The sequence below is a fragment of the Dreissena polymorpha genome, chromosome 9 (assembly GCF_020536995.1).
Source record: "Dreissena polymorpha isolate Duluth1 chromosome 9, UMN_Dpol_1.0, whole genome shotgun sequence".
In the NCBI taxonomy this organism is placed as follows: Eukaryota; Metazoa; Mollusca; class Bivalvia; order Myida; family Dreissenidae; genus Dreissena; species Dreissena polymorpha.
This window is the reverse complement of record NC_068363.1, coordinates 68,246,210-68,271,051: the sequence shown is the minus strand read 5'-3', so window position 1 is coordinate 68,271,051 and position 24,842 is coordinate 68,246,210. Positions and strand designations below refer to the sequence as shown.

The 24,842-nt window shown below is 39.0% G+C and overlaps 2 protein-coding genes and 2 long non-coding RNA genes across 4 annotated transcripts in view; 2 read left to right on the top strand and 2 right to left on the bottom strand.

The window, feature by feature from the left end:
• The first annotated feature begins 5,046 nt into the window (after nt 1–5,046).
• LOC127844337 (heat shock 70 kDa protein 12A-like) lies at nt 5,047–21,963 on the top strand. The gene is made up of 9 exons (XM_052374450.1): nt 5,047–6,031; nt 9,325–9,417; nt 10,653–10,871; nt 11,522–11,681; nt 16,691–16,856; nt 17,145–17,382; nt 19,236–19,381; nt 20,268–20,375; nt 20,989–21,963. Exons 1-9 carry the CDS (start codon nt 5,819–5,821, stop codon nt 21,398–21,400), a joined length of 1,755 nt encoding a protein of 584 aa, XP_052230410.1. The 5' UTR covers nt 5,047–5,818; the 3' UTR covers nt 21,401–21,963.
• Nucleotides 5,824–6,806, bottom strand: LOC127844347 (uncharacterized). Its single transcript, XR_008032682.1, has 2 exons — nt 6,663–6,806; nt 5,824–6,067 (listed from the first exon to the last, which is right to left on the bottom strand). It is a non-coding gene; the product is annotated as an uncharacterized LOC127844347 (long non-coding RNA).
• Nucleotides 21,964–23,399: 1,436 nt separating the features above from the next.
• Nucleotides 23,400–24,842, bottom strand: part of LOC127844332 (uncharacterized) — a 46,595-nt gene continuing 45,152 nt past the window's right edge. The window contains 2 exon segments of the mRNA XM_052374440.1: nt 23,400–23,827; nt 24,666–24,789. Of these exon segments, the coding sequence (XP_052230400.1) occupies nt 23,701–23,827; nt 24,666–24,789 (251 nt within the window). The 3' untranslated portion in view covers nt 23,400–23,700.
• LOC127844344 (uncharacterized) overlaps nt 23,408–24,842 on the top strand; it is a 66,781-nt gene continuing 65,346 nt past the window's right edge. The window contains exon 1 of the long non-coding RNA XR_008032678.1: nt 23,408–23,675. This is a non-coding gene — a long non-coding RNA (uncharacterized LOC127844344). The remainder of the gene's footprint in view (nt 23,676–24,842) is intronic.

Sequence of the window (24,842 nt, the reverse complement as noted above, 5' to 3'; positions counted from 1 at the left end):
GTTGCTGACAGAAGACATCCAGTTCTTTGCCATGGTCTTCGCAGCGATTATTACTCGGCAATGAGCGTTTACCACTTACTTCCATGGCTATGTTTTCATTTATTTAATAATTTATTATACGTTTAGATTATCGTTGAAATCTTAAACATGTCTGTTTTTAAACTAATCCATACATTTTATTTTCGTATCTACATTTGGCAGTGTTCAAGTCGATAAGTTCTAAAAATATAATCAGTATGTGATGTTAACTGCTTTAAGTTAAGTATACACTATACACTTGAATATATGCTATTCTTATTACGTATGGTATGTTTTTGTTCGGTGTTATCTTTTGTCAAACGCATTTGTCGTCCACAAGACTAAATATCTTTAGATCAATCGATAAGACGACCTTTTCAAATATAAAGAAGTATAATTGCTTACAAAGTATTTATCAAAACGACGAGACTATTCGGCATTGTTTTGATCCTCAAAATATTCAGCAGTTGCGATAAAACCAGACTTTAACGATCGTTGGATTTAAAGGGGCTTTTTCACGTTTTGGTAAATTGACAAAATTTTTAAAAAATGTTTCCGATTCGCAAATTTTAGTCGTATTTATGATATTTGTGAGGAAACGGTAATACTTGATACTTTCCATGCTCTAAAATATCCATTATATGCATCCTTTGATTATTAAAAAACTTAAAAAGTACAAAGCGTTGCAACGCGAAACTATTGAATAATTTGGAGAGTTGTGTTTTTGTCGTTATATTTTGTGATTCTACGGGGATTGCTTATATAAAGTAAACAATATATATCTTATTGTATGAGCAAGGATGGCCGAGTGTTCTAAGCAAAAGGCTTTTACTCCAGGGGTCAGTGGTACGAGCCCAGTTGAGGGTTACTTTTTTTCTTTCTTTAATTGTATTCTTGTTTTTTTCCCTGGAGCTCTATAGATTCAACCTTTACATTTATCAACAAAAAGTATTTAATGAAAATCTTCAATACATGCCAAAATCTGTGAATAGGTCCCTTTAACAGTTTCGTGTACTAACTACCTTGGTGTAGTCGTATTGCACAATACATGTTCCACGAACACAGGCATCATTTTCTCAAAATGATGTATGAACCTTTCTTGACAAATTAATTTTTCCACTACCAATACCAGTATTTGCCTATTTTCAACGCAAAGTATTTTACATAAACCTGTCTATTTCTTTAAGCATTCGGGGAATATGATGTATGTTATAATATGAAACAAATATGCACCATTCTATCGACGTACTATCAGAGCCTTGCCTGCTTTGACCAGCTATATATATGCGTACAGAATATTTACACATGTTACTCAAAATTTGATTGGCTGACTAACTCGGTATCTCGATATAGCGAAAATTCACTCCTCTTTTGTTTAATGCACTCTGCCTTTATTTACTGCACCGTTCTTTTTTTTAATTGAACTCCGCTTTTATTTAGTTTTGCACTCCTCTTTTTTCTATTTGGTGGCCACGGCATAGCTAACTCGTGGCCACGAGATAGAAAAAAGAGGAGATCAATTTAAAAATAGAGAAGTGAATGTCTCCTCTATGCCACCGTAATTAGCTGTATTTATTGACACTTCAGATAACAATGTCATTTGTTTGAATTATTTACTTGAGCTTTTTTGCAAAGACACAATCGTGAACTCGCCTGGGAATTATTTAATCGATTTGTGCTTCTATTCCCATCTGCGTTTTGTAAAAGGGCGTTGCGGATTAAATGCTGGGATAAGAGATTATACATTCATGAAGGCTAGCGGTAGTAGTACGTATTGACGCACCACGAGTTGTTCCCCTTCATTAGTAACTTGTTGTGCATGAATATTTTTCACTCTCTCTCCGCATGCACCTATCGAACTATCTTTTAACTTTAATTTTTAATTAGCGTCTATTGGTGACGAGAAATTAACAATTTAAAAAATGAATTGATGTTACGACGATGATCTAACCAGTACGCAAAACAATTTGCACGAATATGAACTAAGTGTCGATAAAAAAACTAGCAGTAATTTGACTATTGACATTGGTATTCTAATTGTCGATAACATAACTAGCAGTAATTTGACTATTGACATTGGTATTGAGAACATCGCCAAATTATTGTATGACTGTGCATTTAATGTATATGGTCAAACGAGAACATATTTAAATTCTAAAAAAATACCTGATCGGAAATATAAGAGCCCATGGCTTAACAACGAGCGTGATGTGGCGCGTCTTTTTATAGCTAGAGGCGGGCCAAACGATTAGTTTACGCTGATCGCTCGCCTGACAATCGGGCAGTATTTATAGCGTCGCAGACACAATATAATACACACAAATACTTGCTAAGCGTACATTAAAATGCGACAACGAGAATTTGTTCGCATATATGAAAAGTCACAACCTAAAAGGTTTTGAAATGAAATTTAAAAAAAAAAGATAAATAACCGACAAAATGATAGCAATATTACTCCGGACACATTTATTGAATATTTTAAGAATGTGTTTTCAAGCAATTATGTTTTTTCTAATGACACGGTTGAAGAAGAGTTATCAAACTTATTAGATAATGCCACTGTTTCCGTGGAATTCCTTAATAGTGAATTTACAACTGCTGAAGTAATGAGCGCAATAGGATACCTAAAATGGGGGAAATGCGGTGGGTTTGGCAAACTTATTCCTTAGAGTTTTATTGATTGTCAGGAGATTATACTATGCAAAATATTGAATTATACAGTACAATTTCATATCCATATATGCATGGTTTTAAGCCGTTATTGTTCCTGTGAATGAAAGGAGATAAGAACGAAGGAAATAACTACAGGGGTATTACTCTTACTAGTGTATTTTCTAAAATATTTTCCATTTTGCTAGACAGAAGAGTGTGGAAATGGCTTGAAAGCAATGATATACTTACTGATTTTCAATTCGATTTCAGAAATATATATATGACTATTTGTATAATGATTCTACTGAATATGTTAATGTCGACAACATACAAATATTCACGTTGATATTTGCTGACGATACAGCTTTATTCTCTTACTCAGCAACGGGACTCCAGTGTCTTTTTGATAGGTTGCATGGATGTTGTAGCAAATAGGGCATATCTGTGAACACCAGCAAGACTGTTGATATGTTTTTTGATAAAGGCAAAATAATTAAAAATATTGATGTAAAATATAATGATATTAAGCTCGAGGTCGTAAATAAGTTTACTTATCTCGGTGTGACATTGTCCTCGAACGGCATTTTTTAAGCACATGAAGCCTTATCTAAACTAGCGTCTACAGTCTCTAAATCAACTCTTTTCTAAAATTTCATACAGTATTGCTGATAAAATGCTATGATTTTGCCAATATTGACATGAGATTTGGGGATTCCATCGCAGCCCCGACATAGAGAAAGTCCATTTCTAAAAGAGACACTGTCTATTCGGCCACAAACTACGTCCGCGACAGTGTATTGTAAGCTGGGTCGATTTCCATTAGAGTGTGTAAAAAGGATGGGTATCATTAAAATTTTGGTTCAAAATAATGAAGAATGTGATTCCTTACTTAATAAAGTGTTGATAGATTTAGATGACGTTGATTCGCATATTATAAACTGGGGTAATAAACTCAAGATATTGCTCCAGGAATTAGGATTTTCTTTTTTTTTGCATTATAAATCTGATATGACCACTATTGATGTTAATTGTATCTGTCAACGTATTACTATAAATGATATCAGTTTACAAACGAGGGTTAGTGATATTTATAACTGGCCTATACTTTATACTTGTCGTTGTTTTTTTTTTTCAAATAAAATTTTGATTTTGAAAATTATTTAGATATTGTTGTTAATTTTAAGGATAGATTTTCCTTGACTAGACTTCGCTGTTCTGCACACTCACTCTTCGTTGAAGAAGGTAGAGATAGAAATATTGCAAGAAGCGAACGGGTGTGTACAAGGTGTCATAAGAGTGTCATTGAGAACGAATACATTTTTTTGTAATTCTGTCAATGATATAGATATTTAAAACATATGTTGATACCCAAATATTATCTACACGGGCCTTCTATTATAAAATTAAAGCAACGTATGCCTACTTCGAATAGGAAGATATTAATTTACCTAACTAAATTAACTAGAATGGCCTTCGATATTAGATCTAGTCACATATAATATTAATTGAGTATATATGAATACATTGTTCGCTAATGTGTATTGTTGTTTTTGTGTAGTATTACGGCAACCAATGTCAGCAACATCGATCTATCATGATGTCTTCGAATTGGTTTCACTTTGCATATGTTATTGTGATCAACATTCCCACGACCATTAATTAATAATTATCCCATGTCCATTTTACATATACCATACTTTTCATTTACATGTTGAATAAGCATTTAATTGCACCGCCATAACATGCCTTATGTATGTTCTTTGGCTATGCACTCATGTTTTTGCTAATAAAATTGACTTGACTTGACCGCCTTCAAAATAAGAGCATTCATCTGTGAAAGTTTAAGTAGTCAATTCATTTGATGTTTCACACTTTACTCCCGGGACTTTACTAGATCTAAATCACCTATTTAAAATCATTTTTCTTATTTTCCGTACACAACATTTTACACTTATCACAGACAATCGCTAAATGTCAACAAAAAGGGATGCGGCAACGCCAAAACGAGCGAAAATGCAGAAGACATTGACTAGCCTGATAACCGTTTGTGTGTTATTCTTTATAGCATTTCTTCCGGCTATATCCATCCATATTACGTAGAAACATTGCAGGTTTTTGGCATTATAAGATGGTACTTTGATGAAAGTACATAAGGCGTGACATCTTCGAAAAGTGGATGCCAAAGCCTTCAAAATCACTAAAATCGTGGAGCTGCAGGCTTGACCCTCTAGCGGGGCTTTGCCCTGCACCCAGCAGGGGCCCTAGTGGCCCCCTAGACCCCCAGCAAATCTTTCAATATCCCGCCCCCTCCCCTTACCCGAAATCTTTTAACCGCCCCTGCATACTGAAAATATCTGTGTTGCTATTTATAGAAATGCATTCAACAAACGTGTATAATGTTGCTTAACGCACGAAGCGTATATTGACCACATCTAGAGTCCGTGCTTTACGAAATATGATATTATTTAAGTTATCGGTTCAGTGATTTATATTGATTATTTCTATACTTATCGACATTTACCACAAGGCAAAACGATTGCTCTGTTCGTGTACTGTAATCGGGTTAAATGTACCACGTAAGTGATATTTATTTAAAGCATTGGTCTGATATTAAGTGTATTATAAATACACCGGATATCAGTAAACCTGTGAACCTGTGAAAGCATATTTATTTTCTCAGCCATCGGATAACATGATAGTTTTATTGTTTTTAAGTTGATTCTTTAAATATGATGAAATAGTCATTATCAAAGTAGAGTAATATCTGGCTTATAAAGACTATATGTCGAGGAAGTTTCCACTGCTTTCGATTTGAAAAGGAAAGTAGTGTCGCAAATTTTTGTCATTTAAACTGTATAACTGGGTGGATAAAATGACGTTGAACAAATCATTCTCAATGAGTTTAACAAATGGCAACCGTAAACGTGTAAATAAAACTGAACAATAACAGAACAGGTACAGGCATATACAGTAATCATTTATATATAAGATTAAAAGGTCGTTTAAGGAAGTAAAAATAAACAGATAAGCCTAACCGACGTCAGCATGTGGATTGAGTAATATCAAACCTTTAATACAACATTCAAGTTTACGCACTGTTCGGGTTGTTAAATACGGACTGAAATCCGCCGATATTAAGTTTTAGAATATGAGTGAACATCTTATTGTGGTTGCGATCGACTTTGGTACGACGTACAGTGGGTACGCGTTTCAGTTCCGGCATGAATACAAAGACGAGGACCCTACGACTATTTGCGCCCCTCAGTCATGGAGCGACGGCAAGGGGAGGGTTTCTTCTATGAAAACACCAACCTGTCTACTACTAGATAACGATGGCAACATCGACAGCTTCGGGTTTGAGGTCAGCAACGATTTGACACTTGTCTACTTTCGTTTTCTAAAATTTATCAATATATCAATTTAACCGGATTTAACCCCTTCTATTATTTTAAATTGTTAGACTTCACCAAAACCAGCATATACAACACTTTCTTACATAGGTTTGAATTATTTAATCGATAAATTTACTCCAACCTTCGTGTAATTTGTTTGAATTTGTTATCAAGGCCATTACACATGCAATAACTGTACGTTTTCTACTTTCGTTTTCAGTCTCCAGTGACCATATTGGCCATACTCTCTATACAATTCTGCCATTTTATAACGTATTTATTATATGTGCACAAAAACAATTTAAAAAGTGCAAGATATGTATGCAAATGATTTATCAATAATTAATAATGAAATTGTATTATTAGACATGCAATAAGTATTTATAGCAATACATCGTAAATCTCTTCTAATGTTTCCCCATTTATAAGCTTGTCACTAGACAGGCCCGTATCAAGGCCCTGGGACCCGGGACCCTCCCCCCACCTGGCTGTCGAGTTAGGAATTGTTAAAATAGTGGGCACACTGCACATTTTTCTCTCATGAAAGGGCCAACAATACACTTTCCCTCAAGACAAAAGAGAAGATGTGTTTTATCATACCTGATAAACAAGGGGGTTAGCGTTAATCTACTCGCCATTGGAGATAAACCCCTGGGCAACGTTTTCTTATCGCGTTGTACACACAGTCATGATCAGTCCCCTTGTGATCATGAATGCTTCATCTATCGATCGCTGATGTAACACGTTTTTTGATTGGCTACGGAAAGAGAAGAAGCGAATGAAAGCAACTGATACAGGAGGTCGTTTGTCTCATAATTGCATGCCGACGTAAATAATTTGTGAACAAAAAATAATATGGAAACAATTAGAGAGATGATAAGCGTCATTTATTTGAGCCGGTCATTGTTTTGTCTACGTCCAAAGCTCATAACTTCGCAAAAAAATCAATGGAACGAAAAGAAACTCTGTTAGTCATGTAGGTAGACTCGCTCATCAATAACAGGTCAAAATCCTAAAGCGTTTTCAAAAAAGTCCGGAAAATGAAATAACGGACGGACGGACAGACAGTCCGACTGCTATATGACACCCAATCGGGGGCATAACAATCAGCTCAAAAAATAAAAGATTTACGTATAAAGCCTGCACGTTTTTATACCCACGCTTTTTGAAAAGCGTGGCGATATTGTGGCTATCTCCGCCGTCCGTCTGTATGTCTGTCCGTCCAGGCCACTATCTCCTCCTACACTGTTAGCACTAGACATTGAAACTTACACACATGGAAGCTATGAGCATATGTGTGACCCTGCACTATTTGGAATTTTGATCTGACCCCTGGGTCAAAAGTTATGGGGGTTGGGATGGGGCCAGGCCAGAGATTTTCACTCATTTTCAATGTTATTTTACATTAACTTCTTCATTTCTATACCGATTTACTTCAAATTGATACTGAACATCTCTTATGACAATACGGTCAATCTCAACTATGTATGGCCCCATTACCAACCCTGGGGTGTCCCCGCCCACATAGACCACGCCCACCCAAAATGGCCTTTTACTATAACTTATTCATTTCTACACCGATTTACTTCAAATTGATACTGAACATATCTTATGACAATACGGTCAATCTCAACTATGCATGGCCCCATTATCAACCCTGGAGCGCCCCCTGGGTCAAAAATGCGGCGTGGGGATACGCTTCGGCCTCTGCCGCGCCATTTCTAGTTTAATTTGTGAAAGTTCAAGGCCCATAACTTCGCCAAAAATCAATGAGGCGGTACTTAGAAACTTAAGAGGATGTTTGAATGCAAAGAGAAAATACTATTATGGTTATATGTCAGTCATACTATATGATACATTTCTTTATAAAGAAGAAACATGAGCTTTAAAGATTGGTGCGAATTTCAAAAAGGTGCTGAGTTGCATGTTAATACCAATATAAAAAGTATAATATAACAAGGGCGGTAATAGCTCTCCCGAACCTCCCCGGTTGCCCCCCCCCCCCACCCACCCCCAAGTAAAAAAAATCCTGCGTACGGCCCTGACTAGGACTCTCGTTACAATTAACAGGAACTGCTGCCACACATTAAATAACACTAGTTTTAGAGATTTAATAACAATACCCATTGTACATGTCCTTCTATATACTTATATTTGAAGCAAAGTTAGTTCAACATGACGAGATGTACATTGCTTGTTTTGGTAGCCGGTCCTATGGCTTCGAACTTTTAATACACACTTAAACGAACAATCGCAAGTGAGATGGGGCGGTTCCGGTTTTCTTACAACAAAGACATGGGAACGCCGTATATGCTTATAACATTATAATCAGACTAAAGCTCTGATTTACGATATTGTTAAACACGCAAATACACGCATGCGCGAAGCCACGCGCGCAAACACTAACGCACGCAAACACACACACATTAAAATACCGTAGTTTATGTGCTATTTACTTTTGATGTAACAAGTACAAAGCCAAACTACAAACGAGGCAAGATCAACGTTATCAAACCCTCAACACACAGTTCATGTTTTGCAAACTGTGTTGGACAACACCGAATAATGTTTCTCAGAACGGCTTATGAAACAACCATTTCGACCGATTCATCGTTCGAGATATCAACTTTAAACTTCTACATTTAATAATGGTGTCGTATATTAATGTTAACGCCTTTGGCTAAAAATTCATGTACTAGATGTCAAAGCTTCGATTCCTTCGTTACAACTTAACTTTTTACTGTCGCTCAGTATGAGATTTAAATCAGAGGTGCACTGTACTAGGTGGTTCATAAAAAACGTGGGTCATTATTCCGAAGGGGCGTCCTAGCGTCCCAGTTATAAGTCTCTGTTTGTGCGATGACCATTCGGGAAAGAATTACGGCTAAGTCGATTTAAATGATCAACACACACAAACGGTGTTCTAGTACTATGTGCTTCCATGCACGCAATCGTTGGTCATCTTGTCTAGTTCTTCTTGAATGCTCGGAGCTTTTTTGAGTACAGCGACCCAGAGGGTAAATAAGTCTGATTTTGATAATTGCATCCATAATCATGTTCAGATAATGATTATCTATTATCGGGAATTTTTAGAATAACATAAAAATAGACATTTTTCGTTTGCGGACTGCACAGGCTAATCTGGGACGACACTTTACGCACATGCATTATGCCCTGTTTTCTCAGAACGCGACTCATATAATTAATTTAACAAAATCTTACTAAATGCGATAACAGTTATGGTGTTTGAACTATATTTCAGGCAGAAAGAAAGTACAGCGAGATATGTGAAGATCATGAGGAAAATAACTGGTTCTACTTCCGGAGATTTAAAATGAGGCTACACAATGCGCAGGTCAATATTTTCATAAAAATTCAAGACTCTTCTGTTTCTAGACTTTCAAATAATTAAATATATAAGAAAAGCATAGTTGAAACCGCCGTCGAAACACATGATTATCAGATCATAGTCCTTAATCTAATGATGAGCATAGTGGTTATTGTGATAATATTTAGTTCGCAACGATAAAGCTGGGTTCCCACTGCAGATCAGATCAACTCGACCAAGCCCGACCAAGCGGTCGTGCACTGGTCTGGTTCGGTCGGCATGAGCGGTCGGGTAGGTAGGTATTGGTCGGGCTTCCTACCCGATATTTTTTGACATGTAAAAAAATATCGAGTAGCGGTCGAGTAGAAAATGGATTGAGAAGCTCTCGGGAAGTGGTCGTGTATAAGTTGAGTAGAAGATCGAGTTGATTGTGAAGCAATCGTGTGGCGATCGGATTGACATCTTGTACACGATCTGTACCCGATCCACTCGACCTCTACCCGAGTTATTTTAGATCACTACACGATCCACTCGACCTCTATTCGATTTGATGTACAGATTTACTAGACTGCTACCCGACGGCTACTCGACCGAACACGATCATTTCACGATTGCTATTCGACCATACACGAGCTCTGTACCCGATCCGCTTGAACTCTACCCGAGTTATTTTAGATCACTTTGTACGACTGTAGTACAGCGATCACGATCTGGTCGTGTGAAGATCTGGTGGCGATCGAGCTGAGGTCTACTTGGTCGAGCTGAGATCGTATAGGGCTCGGGTATAGGTCGAGATGATCGAGCGCAAATCGGAAAAATGGTTGAGTGGACGTCGTGAATGAGTCGTGTGAGGGTCGTGTGTTATCGGCAAGAGGTCGAGAAGAAGTCGTGTATACCCTTTTTAGTCGAACTTGGTCGGGTTTGATCGGGAAATTTCGGTGATCGGCATTATCGAGTTGATCGGATCGGCAGTTGGAACCCACCTTAACGATGACATGATAATCGTGGTATTGCTGCAAACAATATTGACGATTGAAATGATGATATTGATCATAAAGAAAATAATGATAACGGCGATGAGTTTAAATGACTTGTTTTGACGTTGATGATTATGAGCTTAATTATTTTATAATATTTTATTTTTTTCATTATTTTTGTTTGTTTTATTCTTACTTCTTGAGTATGTTTATTATGATTATGTTAGTGTTGTTGCTGCTACTGCTTCAGCTGGAGATTTATAATGCACACACTTATATTCATAGGACATGTCTCTGCGTACTTTGATAAAAGGCGAAAACAAACGCGAACTTCCGGCACTGGAAATTTTCTCCAAGTCAATACAGTGTCTCAAACAGAAACTCATCGAAGACCTGAACAGAAAAGCAGAACTGCTTAAGCCCGAGGATATTTTCTACGTCCTTACCGTGCCGGCAATATGGAATGACAACGCAAAAACATTCATGCGACAGGCTGCTGTTAAGGTTTGTCTTGTGTGGTCCGTTCCTAAAAAATTTGACGCTAAAACTTCCATCCTTTCTGGGTTTGTCGCAAATCTCACTTCCCTTTCGCGTTAATTTTCCACTTATATTTGAACCTCGTCATGCGAAAATTTGTCTTTTACCATATGCGGCCATCGAAGCTCCTCATCAGCCTATACCAGCGCGCAGTCTGGTCAGGAGCTTCCCTGTCCATTCTAAAGTAACGCAAGTTTTCGTGGTCTGATACGCGGACAAGATAGCTCCTGACAGGGACCTATACAAAGGTACATATGTATAGGTCGCTGTCCCTGACGCAGATACACAGGCTGGTCTGGAGCTTTATTTGCCGTATGTTGCATAAGACTCATTTTCGCACGACGCGGCTCATTTGTAGTTGCTTTGGCCGGTCGATTTATCTTATCAATATCAAAATGTTTCTTCAATCTGAAAAATCTTGAACTTGCTCTTCCATTGCCTTTCATATACTAGTATTGAACAACCATCTAACATTGTCGAATGAAGCACTAAATTGTAATAGTACATGTATCAGTGTCGAAGAGAATTAAGTAATGCCAAAACGCGTAATAGCACTCTATTTGACGTCGATATAACTACGAAATAGTAAGCGATTTTCATGTCATCTTCCCCCGTAGGCCGGGATCCAGTCCAGCCAGCTGGCGGTGTCGCTGGAGCCCGAGTGTGCGTCCCTATACAGCCAGTACCTTCCACTGACTCGCTTCAGCAGTAAGGACGGCGCCGTGCAGTGTAGCATAACAAGGCCGGGCACCGTCTACATGATCGTGGACCTCGGGGGTAAGAAAACTGTCCCCATGATTGTGGACCTCGGGGGTAAGAGAAAACTGTCTACATGATTGTGGACCTCGGGGGTAAGGGAAAATTGTCTACATGATTGTGGACCTCGGGTGCAAGAGAAAACTGTGTACATGATTGTGGAACTCGGGGGTAAGAAAACTGTTTATATGATTGTGGACCTCGGCCTTAAGACAAAACTGTCTACATGATTGTTTTACCTCCGGGGTAAGAGAACACTGTCTACGTGATTGTGGACCTCGTGGGTAAGAGAAAACTGTCTACATGATTGTGAACCTCGGGGGTAAGTGAAAACTGTCTACATGATTGTGGACCTCGGGGGTAAGAAAAAACTTTCTTAATGATTGTGGACCTCGGGGGTAAGGGAAAACTGTCTACATGATTGTGGAGCTGGGGGTAAAAGAAAACTGTCTACTTGATTGTAGACCTAGGGGGTAAGATAAAACTGTCTACATGATTGTGGACCTCGGGGGTAAGAGGAAAATGTCTACATGATTGTGGACCTCGGGGTTAAGATAAAAGTGTCTGCATGATTGTGGACCTCGGGGGTAAGGGGAAACTGTCTACATGATTATGGACCTCGGGGGTAAGAGGAAACTGTCTACATGATTGTAGACCTCGGTGGTAAGAAACAACTGTCTACTATGATCGAGGACCTCGGGGGTAAGAGAAAACTGGCTACATTATTGTGGACCTCCTGGGTAAGAGAAAACTGTCTACATGTTTGTGGACCCCGGGGGTAAGAGAAAACTGTCTACATGATTGAGGACCTCGGGGGTAAGAGAAAATTGTCTTTATGAATGTGGACCTCGGGGGTAAAGAAAAACTGTCTACATGATTGTGAACCTCGGGGGGTAAGAAAAAACCGTCTACATGATTGTGGACTTCGGGGTTAAGAGAACTGTGTACATGATTGTTGACCTCGGGGGTAAGAGAAAACTGTCTACATGATTGTTAACCTCGGGGGTAAGAGAAAACTGTCTACATGATTGTGGACCTCGGGGGTAAGGACAAACTGTCTGCATGATTGTGGATCTCGTGGTGAGAGGAAACTGTTTACATAATTGTGGACCTCTGGGTTAAGGGATAGCTGTCTACATGATTGTGAACCTCGTGGGTAAGGGAAAACTGTAAACATGATTGAGGGCCTCGGGGGTAAGGCACAACTGTCTACATGATTATGGACCTTGTAGGTAAGAGAAAACTGTCTACATTGTTGTGGACCTCGTTGGTAAGAGATAACTGTCTACATGATTGTGGACCTCGTGGGTAAGAAAAAACTGTCTACATCATTGTGTACCTCATGGGTAAGAGAAAACTGTCTACATTATTGTGGACCTCGTGGGTAAGAGAAAACTGTCTACATGATTGTGGACCTCGTGGGTAAGTGAAAACTGTCTACATGATTATGGACCTTGTGGGTAAGAGAAAACTGTCTACATGATTGTGGACCTCGTGGCTAAAAGAAAACTGTCTACATGATTGTGGACCTCGGGGTGAGAAAATTGTCGACATGATTGTGGACATAGGGAGTAAGAGAAAAACACTCTACATGATTGTGGACCTCGGGGAAAAGAAAAAAACACTACATGATTGAGGACCTCGGGGTAAGAGAACTGTTTATATGATTGTGGATCTCGGGGGTAAGAGAAACTGTCTCCATGATTGTGGACCTCGGGGGTAAGAGAACTGTCTACATGATTGTGTACCTCAGGGGTAAGAGAAAACTGTCTACATGATTGTGGACATCGGGGGTAAGAGACAACTGTCTACATGATCGTGGACCTCGGGGGTAAGTGAAAACTGACAACATGATTGTGGATCTAGGGGGTAAGAGAAAACTATCTACATGATTGTGGACCTCTTCGGTAAGAGAAAACTGTCTACATGATTGTGGACATCGGGGGTAAAGAAAGCTATCTACATGATTGTGGACCTCGGGGGAAAGAAAACAATCAACATTATTCAGGACCTCGGGGGTAAGAGAACTGTGTACATGATTGTTGACCTCGGGAGTAAGAGAAAACTGTCTACATAATTGTGGACCTCGGGGGTAAGAAAACTGTCTACATGATTGTGGACCTCGGGGGTAAGGGAAAACTGTCTACATGATAGTGGACCTCGGGGGTAAGAAAACTGTCTACATGATTGTGGAACACGGGGTTAACAGAAAACTGTCTACATGATCGTGGACCGCGAGGTTAAGAAAACTGTCTACATGTTTGTGGACCTCGGGTGTAAGAGAAAACTGTCTACATGATTTTGGACCTCGGGGATAAAAAAAAACTGTCTACATGATTGTGGACCTCGTGGTCAAGGGAAATCTGTCTACATGATTGTGGACCTCGGGGGGAAGGGAAAACTGTCTACATGATTGTGGACCTCAGGGGTAAGGGAAAACTGTCTTCATGATTGTGGACCTCGTGGGTAAGAGAAAACTGTTTACATGATTGTGATCATCGGGGGTAATGGAAAACTGTCTACATTATTGTGGACCTCGTGGTTAAGAGAAATCCTTCTACTTGATTGTTGACCTCGGGGGTAGGGGAAAACTGTCTACATAATTGTGGACCTTGTGGGTAAGAGAAAACTGTCTACATGATTGTGGACCTCGGGGGTAAGAGAAAACTGTCTTCATGAATGTCAACCTCGGGGGTAAGGAAAAACTGTCTGCATGATTGTGGACCGCGGGGGTAGGAGAACTGTGTACATGATTGTTGGCCTCGGGGTAAGAATAAACTGTCTACATGATTTTGGCCCTCGGGGGAAAGAGAAAACTGTCCACATGATTGTGGACCTTGTGGGTAAGAGAAAACTGTCTACATGATTGTGGACCTCGGGAGTAAGAGAAAACTGTCTCCATGATTGTGGACCTTGTGGGTAAGGGAAAACTGTCTACATCATTGTGGACCTCGGGATAAGAAAAAAACTGTCTACATGATTGTGGATAAGAGAAAATTGTCTACATAATTGTTGACCTCGGGGGTAAGGGAAAACTGTCTACATAATCGTGGGCATCGGGGGTAAGAGAAAACTGTATACATGACTGTAGATCTCGGGGATAAGAGAAAACTGTATACATGAATGTGGACCTCTTGGGTTAGAGAAAACTGTCTACATGATTTTGGACCTCGGGGGTAAGAGAAAACTGTCTACATTATTTTGGACCTCGTTGGTACGAGACAACTTTCTTCATGTTTGTGGACCTTGTGGGTAATAGAAAACTGTCCACATCATTGTGGACCTTGTGGGTAAGAGAACACTGTCTACATGATTGTGGACCTCGAGGGTAAGAGAAAACTGTCTACATGATTGTGGACCTTGTGGGTAAGAGAACACTGTCTACATGATTGTGGACATCGGGGTTAAGAGAAAACTGTCTACATAATTGTGGACATCGGGGTTAAGAGAAAACTGTCTACATGATTGTGGAGCTCGGGGGTAGAGAAAACTGTCTACATGATTATGGACCTCGTGTTAAGGATGCAGTGGAGGTAAAGAATCGGAAACCGTCTACATGATTGTGGACCTCAGGGGAAAGGAACCGTTTACATAATTGTGGACCTCGGCGGTAAGGGGAACCGTCTACCTTCTTGTTTTCGTTTGAGGTAAGGGAAACCGTTTACATGGTTGTTTTCCTCGGGGGTAAAGGGAACCGTTTACATTATTGTGGACCTCGGGGGTAAGGGAAACCGTTTACATGAGTGTGGCTCTCGAAGGTAAGGGAAACCGTCAATATTATTGCGGACCTCAGGGATAAGGGGCACCGTCTACATGATTGTTTACATCGGGGGTAATGGTAACCGTCTACATGAGTGTGGATCTCGGGGATAAGGGAATCGTCTTAAATATTGTAGATCTCGGGGGTACGGGGAACCGTCAACATCATTGTGAATCTCGGGGGTAAGGAAACTGTCTACATGATCGTGGACCTCGGAGGAAATAGAACCGTCTATACTATTGTGGACTTCGTGGAAAGGAACCGTGTACATGATTGTGGACCAAGGAGTTGTGTTTGCAGTGGGTGCTGTTATGCTGAGGTTTTAGACGCATGCGGAAGATGGTCGCAGGGTTCTATTTTTACAATTGATCTCGTGGAAGAGGGCTCAGGGGTTCAACGGGATTAAATCCCCTCATGTAAGCTTAGTTTTAGGTAGCCATACCGGACAGCCACGGTTTCCTCCAGACACTATAAGTTTCCCCCTACATCACAATAACACGCCGAGGTCGAATATATTTTAGTAAAAGAACTAATAGCTGGAAATAACGGAGATAATGCATAATTCGTCCACAGCTTTGGCGAGTTCATTTAATTAATTAAGTACCAGTGCTGTTACTCCCACTGGATCCTACAATTCCCGTGGTGCTGAATAACTTCATAAACTTCGAAATACAAACAGGGGTCAATATGGAGTAAAATGTCGAGACATGTGTACGGCAAAACACGGGGCCAACGGCCCAGCCGAAGGTAAGAGAGAAGCGCGTTTAATTTCCAGTAGGGGGTTCAGAGGCTTGATAAGGTGTAAGAGGCACGTGAGAAAGTAAGAACACAGAGGAGTGTAAAATAGCAGAAGTGGCGCATAGTGGTGAAAGAACCACAGCATGGTGTAGCACGGTCTACGTTGCCATTGTGCTTGATGGAAAGGAACAAAACATAAGTCGCAGTGTACAAACTGCCGTTCGCCAAATATAGCTATCGTTGCATATCCAAGTATTTCTTTTAATAAAGTGTTGCGTAATGTATGCATTTTAAATACCTTTTAAATCACATCACGTCCTTAAGATACTAAATGTTTATGACTTGTTCAAAATGATTCTTTTTATTTTAAGTCAATATACAACAATCAATGAGAGTTACTTAATTAGTTCCAATATGTACTTTTTGTCAAATATTTTAAACTATATGTTGCATTTGGTGCCATAACCAATTTTCGTAGCACTGAAAATATGACTTATTAAAATGTATCTTGTATATCAATTCTGTCTGACAGGTGGAACTGCGGACATCACCGTACACGAGAAGCTGGAAGGCGGGCGTCTGCGAGAGGTGCACCAAGCCACGGGCGGCCCTTGGGGTGGTGCGATGGTGGATGCAAAATTCATAGCTATGATGGGCAATATCGTAAATGCGCTCGTATTTTCGGAATTCATGAATAAGTAAGTACGTCGTATCCATCGAATGTCGCTTCTTAAGCGTCGGGGCTTCTTAATGTATAATGCACTTTTTTCTTTTTCTTTCTTAGTTTGCTGATCATTTTTACTGCCCACAACTAGGCGTTTCGAAATCTCTAGATGGCTATTAAATAATGTAAATTATAACTTATTTATAACATTCTCACATCCGCTGTTTTGTTACACATGGACTCTTGATAGCCACAAGTGTCCACTCACCTTCTTTGCACAAATACTAATAGCCCCTAACAAATGTTGATTGACCTGATTCAGTAATTCCGGCGACTACCTGGATATGATGAGAGACTTCGAGACTCTGAAGAGGAAGGTATGCATGGCGCTGGACATGCCCCTCACCTTGAAAATCCCGGTGACCTTGAATGAAATGTGCCGGAACATGCGTAACCAGTCGTTCCGAGAGTGTTGTGAACAAAGTACTGAGGCGGGACATGTAACGTCAAAAATGGACAAACTTAAGATAAGCGCGGACAGAGCGAAACAATTGTTCCAGGTAGGACGTAGGTTTGTAACCTTTACCTTGGAACGGACATGGGTCTTTTCACAGTCGTATTTTTCCTAACTGTGACGTGTCAACTTGACATTGCACACGTGCATATATCTTATTGAACGGAAGCGCGTTGAACATGAACCACACAATTTTCATAATTGCACAGTAATTTCCTACGTAAATTTGCAAAAATTCGAGTTCGATATATCAAGCTGTAACATTTTAGTAGGAATCTCTGAATGCGGTGACGTTCTTCAATACGCGCACATATGTTTCGCTTGTTTACTTTCATGCTTCGCGTTTGTCTTCGTTTTTCTCCTTTTCATACAGAATAGATAGGCTTTACACATTATTCCTAAATTTAAAAAATAAAATAAAATCGTTAAGACCGAACGAGAACTCCCCTCTGACATATTGGCACGCTGGGTTATCTCAAGCGCGACAGTTCAATCGATCTAGTTTTGATTATGATTTAAGTAACTGATTATTTGATAAAATCCACGTTTTCTCTAACTAAATTAGTGGAATATAATATTAGCACAGAATGTGTCATACAATTAAAATACTAAACTGTGTCGCACGATTTTAATACTAGAATGTTTCCTGTGATTTAAAAATCAATGTGGCATATGATATGAGTACATCGATACTATCTCAGTTGAACGTTTAGACATTTTCATTATTATATATAATGTTGTTGTTGTGTTTGCAAAGGCTGTTAAAACTACACTTGATTCGCTTGGTTTATGGTTGCACCACTAGCACGAAATCGATTACATGTGTATGCTAAAACAAAGAGTATGTGATGTTTACATTCAAACTTGGTTTGAATGTATCAAAGAAAGCTTTAATATTGTAACATATTCAAAAAAATAATTTTGTTTTGAAACATAATTAAAAACATAGAATTGCTTTGATTAGATTCCGACTGTGTTCGCATATCGTTGAAATAGAAAGAGGAAGATTAAATAATATTAACGTCAATGATCGTAAGTGTAAAAAGTGTACTACTGGTATGATTGAATCTGAATTTCATGTTCTATGTTTTTGTCCAATTTATAGAGATCTTAAGTCAAAATACTACATAAGGCTGTCATTTAACGCATTGAATTATCATGAGAAAAAATGTCAACAAAGTCTGTAAAACGTACCCGTAAATTATCGAAATTATATTTGTTGCAATGTTAAAACTAAAAGATGTCATTGATTCTTCTGTTGCTTCCTAGTTGTTTACACACTATATACCTTTTTTGCTACATTTCCCCGTTTCTTTAGCTTTTTTGGTTTTATTTTGATCATCTATTAAAATTATTTGTATGTTATGATTTACTTTCCTAATCTTGTGGAATAAAACTAATAAATATTGCAAACAATAATTCTCTGTATAGCCGAACTTCATCTTATTGTGTGTATGTATTTATGATATGATTTATGTTGCATAAAGCATGTATTGCTGATTATGCGAATAAATAAACCACAGAAACCATATTTATAATTTTCATAGTAATTAAGACATAAAATGTTTATTATATAGATAATGGCCATGGACCCCAAAATACACTCTATATTTTGGGATCCTTAGCCATTATCTATAACATTACACACGTAAGTATACAAACGTATTACAAACAAAATTATAAAGTAAGCTGTGATAAATGCATTTTAAATAACATCCTCATAATAACATAAAATGAGACTCATGACACATTACTTTTCTGCAAACTCAGAATACAACGAAGTATGAAAATTATAATTATCCCATATAGGCATATTATCAGACCCATGGTTCCATAAGCCACAGAATAAGAACGTTTATACCTCAGTACTAGTTACTGCCACGTGACCCATGTTTATAGGACGTTGCCGACAAGCTGGTTCCCACGCTGGACGAGTGCATCAAGACGGTGGGGAGCCGGAAGTCGGACACCTCCAAGATCTCGCTCATCCTCATGGTTGGGGGCTTCTCAGAGTCCAAGTACATGCAGGAGGTCGTCCAGCAAAGGTAGCGACAAATTTACGTAGTAACTGAGTCGCGTTATAAGAAAACTGGGCTTAATGCATGCTAAACAGGGACCAAACTTTCCACCAAAACTGGATTTTCGCCCAGAAAATCTTTTAAACGAAACATATAACATGTGCGAACAGTGTCGTGCTTGATTATCTTTTTCTATCATTTCCATGAATAATACTCATTTTAAAACGATACACGAAAGAGAATGATTTAGTATTCAACACTAGTCTAACAAGTGAGCGTTGTTGTTTTGATTTTTGCATGTGCGTAAAGTGTCGTCCCATATTAGCCTGTGCAGTCCGCATGTTCAGGGGCGACACTCCGCTGTTATGAGATTTTTCGATTACATGAATTGTCTTCTTAAAGATGATCCAGTTTTTGACGTAAAGTATCGTCAATTTTTAGCCTGTGCAAACTGCTCATGCTAATCTGGGACGAAACTTTACTAACATGCATTAAGCCCAGTTTTACCAAAACACGGCTCAATTAATAAATATCTGCTTCAGTTTAAGATCGTATAACGATTTCATCTGTGGTAAAATAAAGCAAAAATCGTCACTCGTGACTCGGACTTTCGTGAGAGTATGTTGTATATGATCACACATGAAATGATACTGCGATCTTACACTAAAATAAACGAATATACTCTACTGTATGTCACTGTTTTTATAACACTTTGTGTGAACATCTTTAAATTTTATGAGTACCCATTAGATCACAGAACTCAGCAACACAGTGCATGATAAAGACATTTGCTGAGTTCTTGCTTTTGTAGTTGCACTTTTGTTGTTGTTGCTTTTCTCAAAATATTCACCTGTAAATTTATATTTAATTCGTAAATTATATACTTGAAATGTTCGTTTTGGGCCACTTTCAGGTATGACGGCCGGGACGGCCTCCGCGTGCTGATACCGGAAGAGGCAGGGCTTTCCGTGCTGAAAGGGGCCGTCATATTTGGTCGCAAACCAGAAAGTATCACATCTAGGTGAGGGTTCATCGTATATATGCAACACTAAGCAGGCTATACGTTACTTTGACGGTTTTGTAGGTTGTACTGAAAGGCGACGTCATAATCGGTCGGAACAAGAAAAATTATGTGTTACCCTTTTATTGCTCTGGTCTGAATGTTCTGTGCATTCATCGAGTTGTTCTGATTTGCCTGCATTTACTAAGAGACCAGTGTCATACACAATTATGGTAGGATTGGCTTTCCATAGGTAAGCATAAATTCCGGACGGGTCCGCACCACAATACATCGAACCGGTTGTCAACAGTTTGTAATAATTGTAGTTGAGAATCGTTGTGGCCGCAAAATGGCAACTTTTGTTTTTTTTTAAGTATATATGTGAAATTGTGTTGCTTAGTAACAGACCCAGTCCGCTTTCTTTTGGTTCCTAAGTTAAATACTTACTTCCCTTTAAATGCGCAATCTTTAGACGCTTAGTTAACAATTGATTTTTGATTAGAAAATACATATCACATATTACATATTAAAAAGACGTATTTGTTGTCAACCGTTGGTTGAGTAACGCAAACTTGATGTATGTAGCGGTATACAAGAACAGTATATTGTAATCCACATCAAACTTTAATTCCAGAGTTTTGCGTTACACATACGGGGCGGAGGTGACGCCGCCATTCGATCCGAAAATTCACGACGAAATCAAGCGCACCAAGGACGGAAAGCGCTGCAATAACGTCTTCAAGCCGTTCATGGAGCGCGGTAAAGAAATGCAGCAAGGCCACAAACTGGAAACCATCTACCACACTACCGCTCCGCACCAGAAAACGATCAAACTGAGGATATTCGCGGCGGAAAAGGAAGTCAAGTATACTACGGACGAAGGCTGTACTTTCGTTGGGACTATGACCATGACGTTAAACACACCGCGCGCGGAATTGCAGGACCTTGCAGTGACTTACATTTTTGGCGGGACGGAAATCAAGGTGATTGGTGAGGAAGTGCTCACAAAATACCAGTGCGAGACGGTGATCGCGATGAACGAGTGAGGGTTGGGGTTTTGTCGTTACCATGGTTACCTTATGGACTAGATAACGTCAGAACTCAACTTATCTGCATGGCGTGTCATTCTTTTGATTTAAAACTCAACCCAACCAGAATTTTAATATGGAATAATCTTACTTGTGCGGATAAGCTATTGCTAATTCGAGTGTATTTATTTACGGACAAGACAGGTTGATGGTGATGCAAATCCTAGCACCAATTTAGGAAAGTAGTTGCCCTTGATAACATAGTTTCTACTATTATCGCACTCTGCGCATTAATGTGTCGTTGTTTTGTATAGGAGATATCCTTTTCTTACATAATCAACGGGTTTGTTTGTGTGTGCGTTATTTAGTTAAATCTTGTATGTATCTGCTCGATAGTTTAGTTGGAATTTTATCACACGGTATTATTGTCTGGACATATTTAATTGTTTCGTTTATATGTGTCCGAATATTTTTCCGCTGTGAGCGGTATATTGTTGTTTTTTAACACGTATGTTTGTATTTGATTACATAGAAAATATATTCATGATGAAAATATGCCGATAAACCCTGTATACATAATGCGTCCGTTTTGTGTTCACTGTTATGACATCAGATGGAACCGGACATTTGTCCACCTGATATTTTAGCCTAGACGAACGTATTTTTTCACAAACAAACACCCCATTGGGCACATGCCAGCGGGAATATTTTCCATCCTGACTCATTACCCTTTCAACATTAACCCATTTATGCCTAGTGGATTCTCCCATCCTTCTAAATCAGATCAATTTATTTCTAAAATAAGGGATGTCTAGTATATTTAGTTCTATATTTAGAATATTTCTTACAGAAATTCCTTTAAGCAAACAGCGCAGACCCAGATGACACGCTGCACTTGGGTCTACGCTGTTTGCAAAAGCTTTTTTCTAGACGCTAGGCATAAATGGGTCAAGCTTCTCCTCGCATCATGTGTCCACAGTTGTTTAAGTTGTGTAATGAATCAACTGATTAATGAAGTTTACGAACAAACGCATAGTCCATCATTCATTATTTGGACTTCCCATAAGGTATCTATTATCGAACACACAAATGTTAGCGTGAAGTTAATGTGTAGCAGATCTATAGGAACGATCGCTTATAATCATGAGCTAAATGAGAATGAGACGACTAGTATTGATGACAATTTGGAAGGTCCAGTTTTCGGTTGGGCAAATAGCGAGGTGTCACATGTACGGAAACACTTAAAGGGGCCTTTTCATAGATTTTGGCATGTTTCAAAGTTTGTCGTAACATGCTTTCTATTGATAAATATAAACATTGGATCTACAATTCTCCAGTAAAAAAATCAAGAATTAAAGTTAAAAAAGAAAAAAAGTAACCCTCAGCAGGGCTCGAACCACTGACCCCTGGAGTAAAAAGTCTCCCATTTAGACCTCTCGGCCATCCTTCTTTATACATTGTCTGTTGCATTTTATACTTTATATAACCAATCCTCGTAGTTTCACAAAATATAACGACAACAACAGAACTCTCCAAATTATTAATTCGTTTCGCGTTGCAACGCTTTATAATTCTCAGGTTTTAAATCGTCAAAATATGCGTATTTGACAGCATGGTAGATGTTCAGTATTACTATTTCCTCACACCTATCATAACTAAAGCGAAAAATTGCGAATATGAAACAACTTTTTTTTCAATTTTGTCAATTTACCCAAACGTGAAAAGGCCCCTTTAACCTCGGGTTCGATGTGTCAAGCAAAATATATTTTAGTGGGGGTCGAACCTGTGAGGCGTTACGTAAATAATAACTGATCTATTCCGATCGAGAAAGAATTCTCGAATTAGATGGGATGTGTTTGTCCGGGAAAGCCTGTCTGACATTCGACATTAACATACCCTGTTTTGTATATATCCCGTTCATTTCTCCATTTAATTGTTTTGTGTAATTTTAGTATCCCCTTGAAGCTTGAAATTCGCAGGAATGGTTTTGTTTCGGTTTAAAAACACGATGGATAAATTATTTGCAAGGTATTTTATTACACAAAGTTCAAAACAAAACCAATACAAATCATCAGCTCTTAACTCGAATTAAGGCACACACTATTGCCATATATGATTAGACAAATTAATACAAAACAAACATGTTTAACAAAACAAACAAGAGAGTTCCTGGATACAGAATCTGCTGCATCAGATGCTTCACACAAAATGGCGTCCGCACTTTGAAAAAAAAGTCGTCTGCTGACCAGAAATGAGCTTGATAATGCTCGCGCATGCGTCGACAAGTCATCAGGTCAGAGAGCTATGGAACAGAGCGTCTACTCCGGGACATAACCTGGCGGGTAGTTGAGGACCACGTTAGCGGGACAGTTGGGGGTCTGGCAGCACTTGCCCGGTGCCGGCTGGTCGAGGTGACATGTCGGCGGCAGGTTCCAGGTCAGGCACCTGGAGGACAAAAGGACAAGACATTTACATCATCAACGCAAAATAATTAAAGTTTTGTCTCTAATTAAAAAGATAGAATATTATTTATCATTGGAAGTATCCATACCATATCAAACCAACGATTAAGGTTAACGCAGATAATCGCCAGTTTGTTATCATACAAAAATGAAAGTATCGGTTCCGTAGAGGTATATGGGCGTCGCCGCATCAACGTCAGTATGCATGTATGCGCGTAAATTTCGACGCACCCAGCAACCCTTCCATATATGAGGAACATTTTGCATCGACAAACACACGTTGCGTCAAAATTTTCAAGTAAAATGTTGGCATATGCTACTCATTGTAATATTTAATAGTTGGCAATTAGTATTCAGTAAAATATAAATTAACACTTACAAACATACATGTCAAATGAAAAGCAAGTAAACAACAACAGAAAATGTGAACCAAAATTGCAGTACTCGTAATACGCATGCAATACGTAAAGAGAAAGGAAAAATGATATGTTGGTAACTGTTCACTCTTTGCAAATGTCTATGTCTGAGCGTGCATATGCATTCGTTTTTGCAGACATAATATTATAGATTTATTTAAGATTAACTCTGAAAAAAGGGAGTTATATGCATGTACGTAAAGTGTCATCCCAGATCAGCATTAAACCCCGACAGTTTAGTCGGTTAGTGTCGTCTCTGATTAGCCTGTGCGGACAGTACAGGCGCGATTATGATGTAACTTTACGCACATGCATTAAACCCCGATTTCCCAGAGCGCGACTCATTATGATTTTGAAACGTGGACGAAAAATGTTGAACATAGAGACTCCGCTGTTGTTACTTACAGCGCAGCACACGAGTATTGGCCGCTAGAGGCATCCGTGCACGTGCACTTGTACTGGCAGCCGTCCTTCCACTGCTGGCCCTGTTGGTACAACGTGTTCTTGTAGGCACATCCGGTCTGAGAGCCTGCAACGAACGTCCGCCACGATATATTAACTTACTGCATTTGATACACACAT

Bases quoted from the DNA above. Each gene is read 5' to 3' on its own strand.
- LOC127844337 (XM_052374450.1), top strand. From the start codon at position 5,819: ATGAGTGAACATCTTATTGTGGTTGCGATCGACTTTGGTACGACGTAC. The intron at 10,872-11,521 runs GTTTGTCTTGTG...CTTCCCCCGTAG, and splicing joins TGCGACAGGCTGCTGTTAAG to GCCGGGATCCAGTCCAGCCA. The intron at 11,682-16,690 runs GTAAGAAAACTG...TCTGTCTGACAG, and splicing joins CATGATCGTGGACCTCGGGG to GTGGAACTGCGGACATCACC.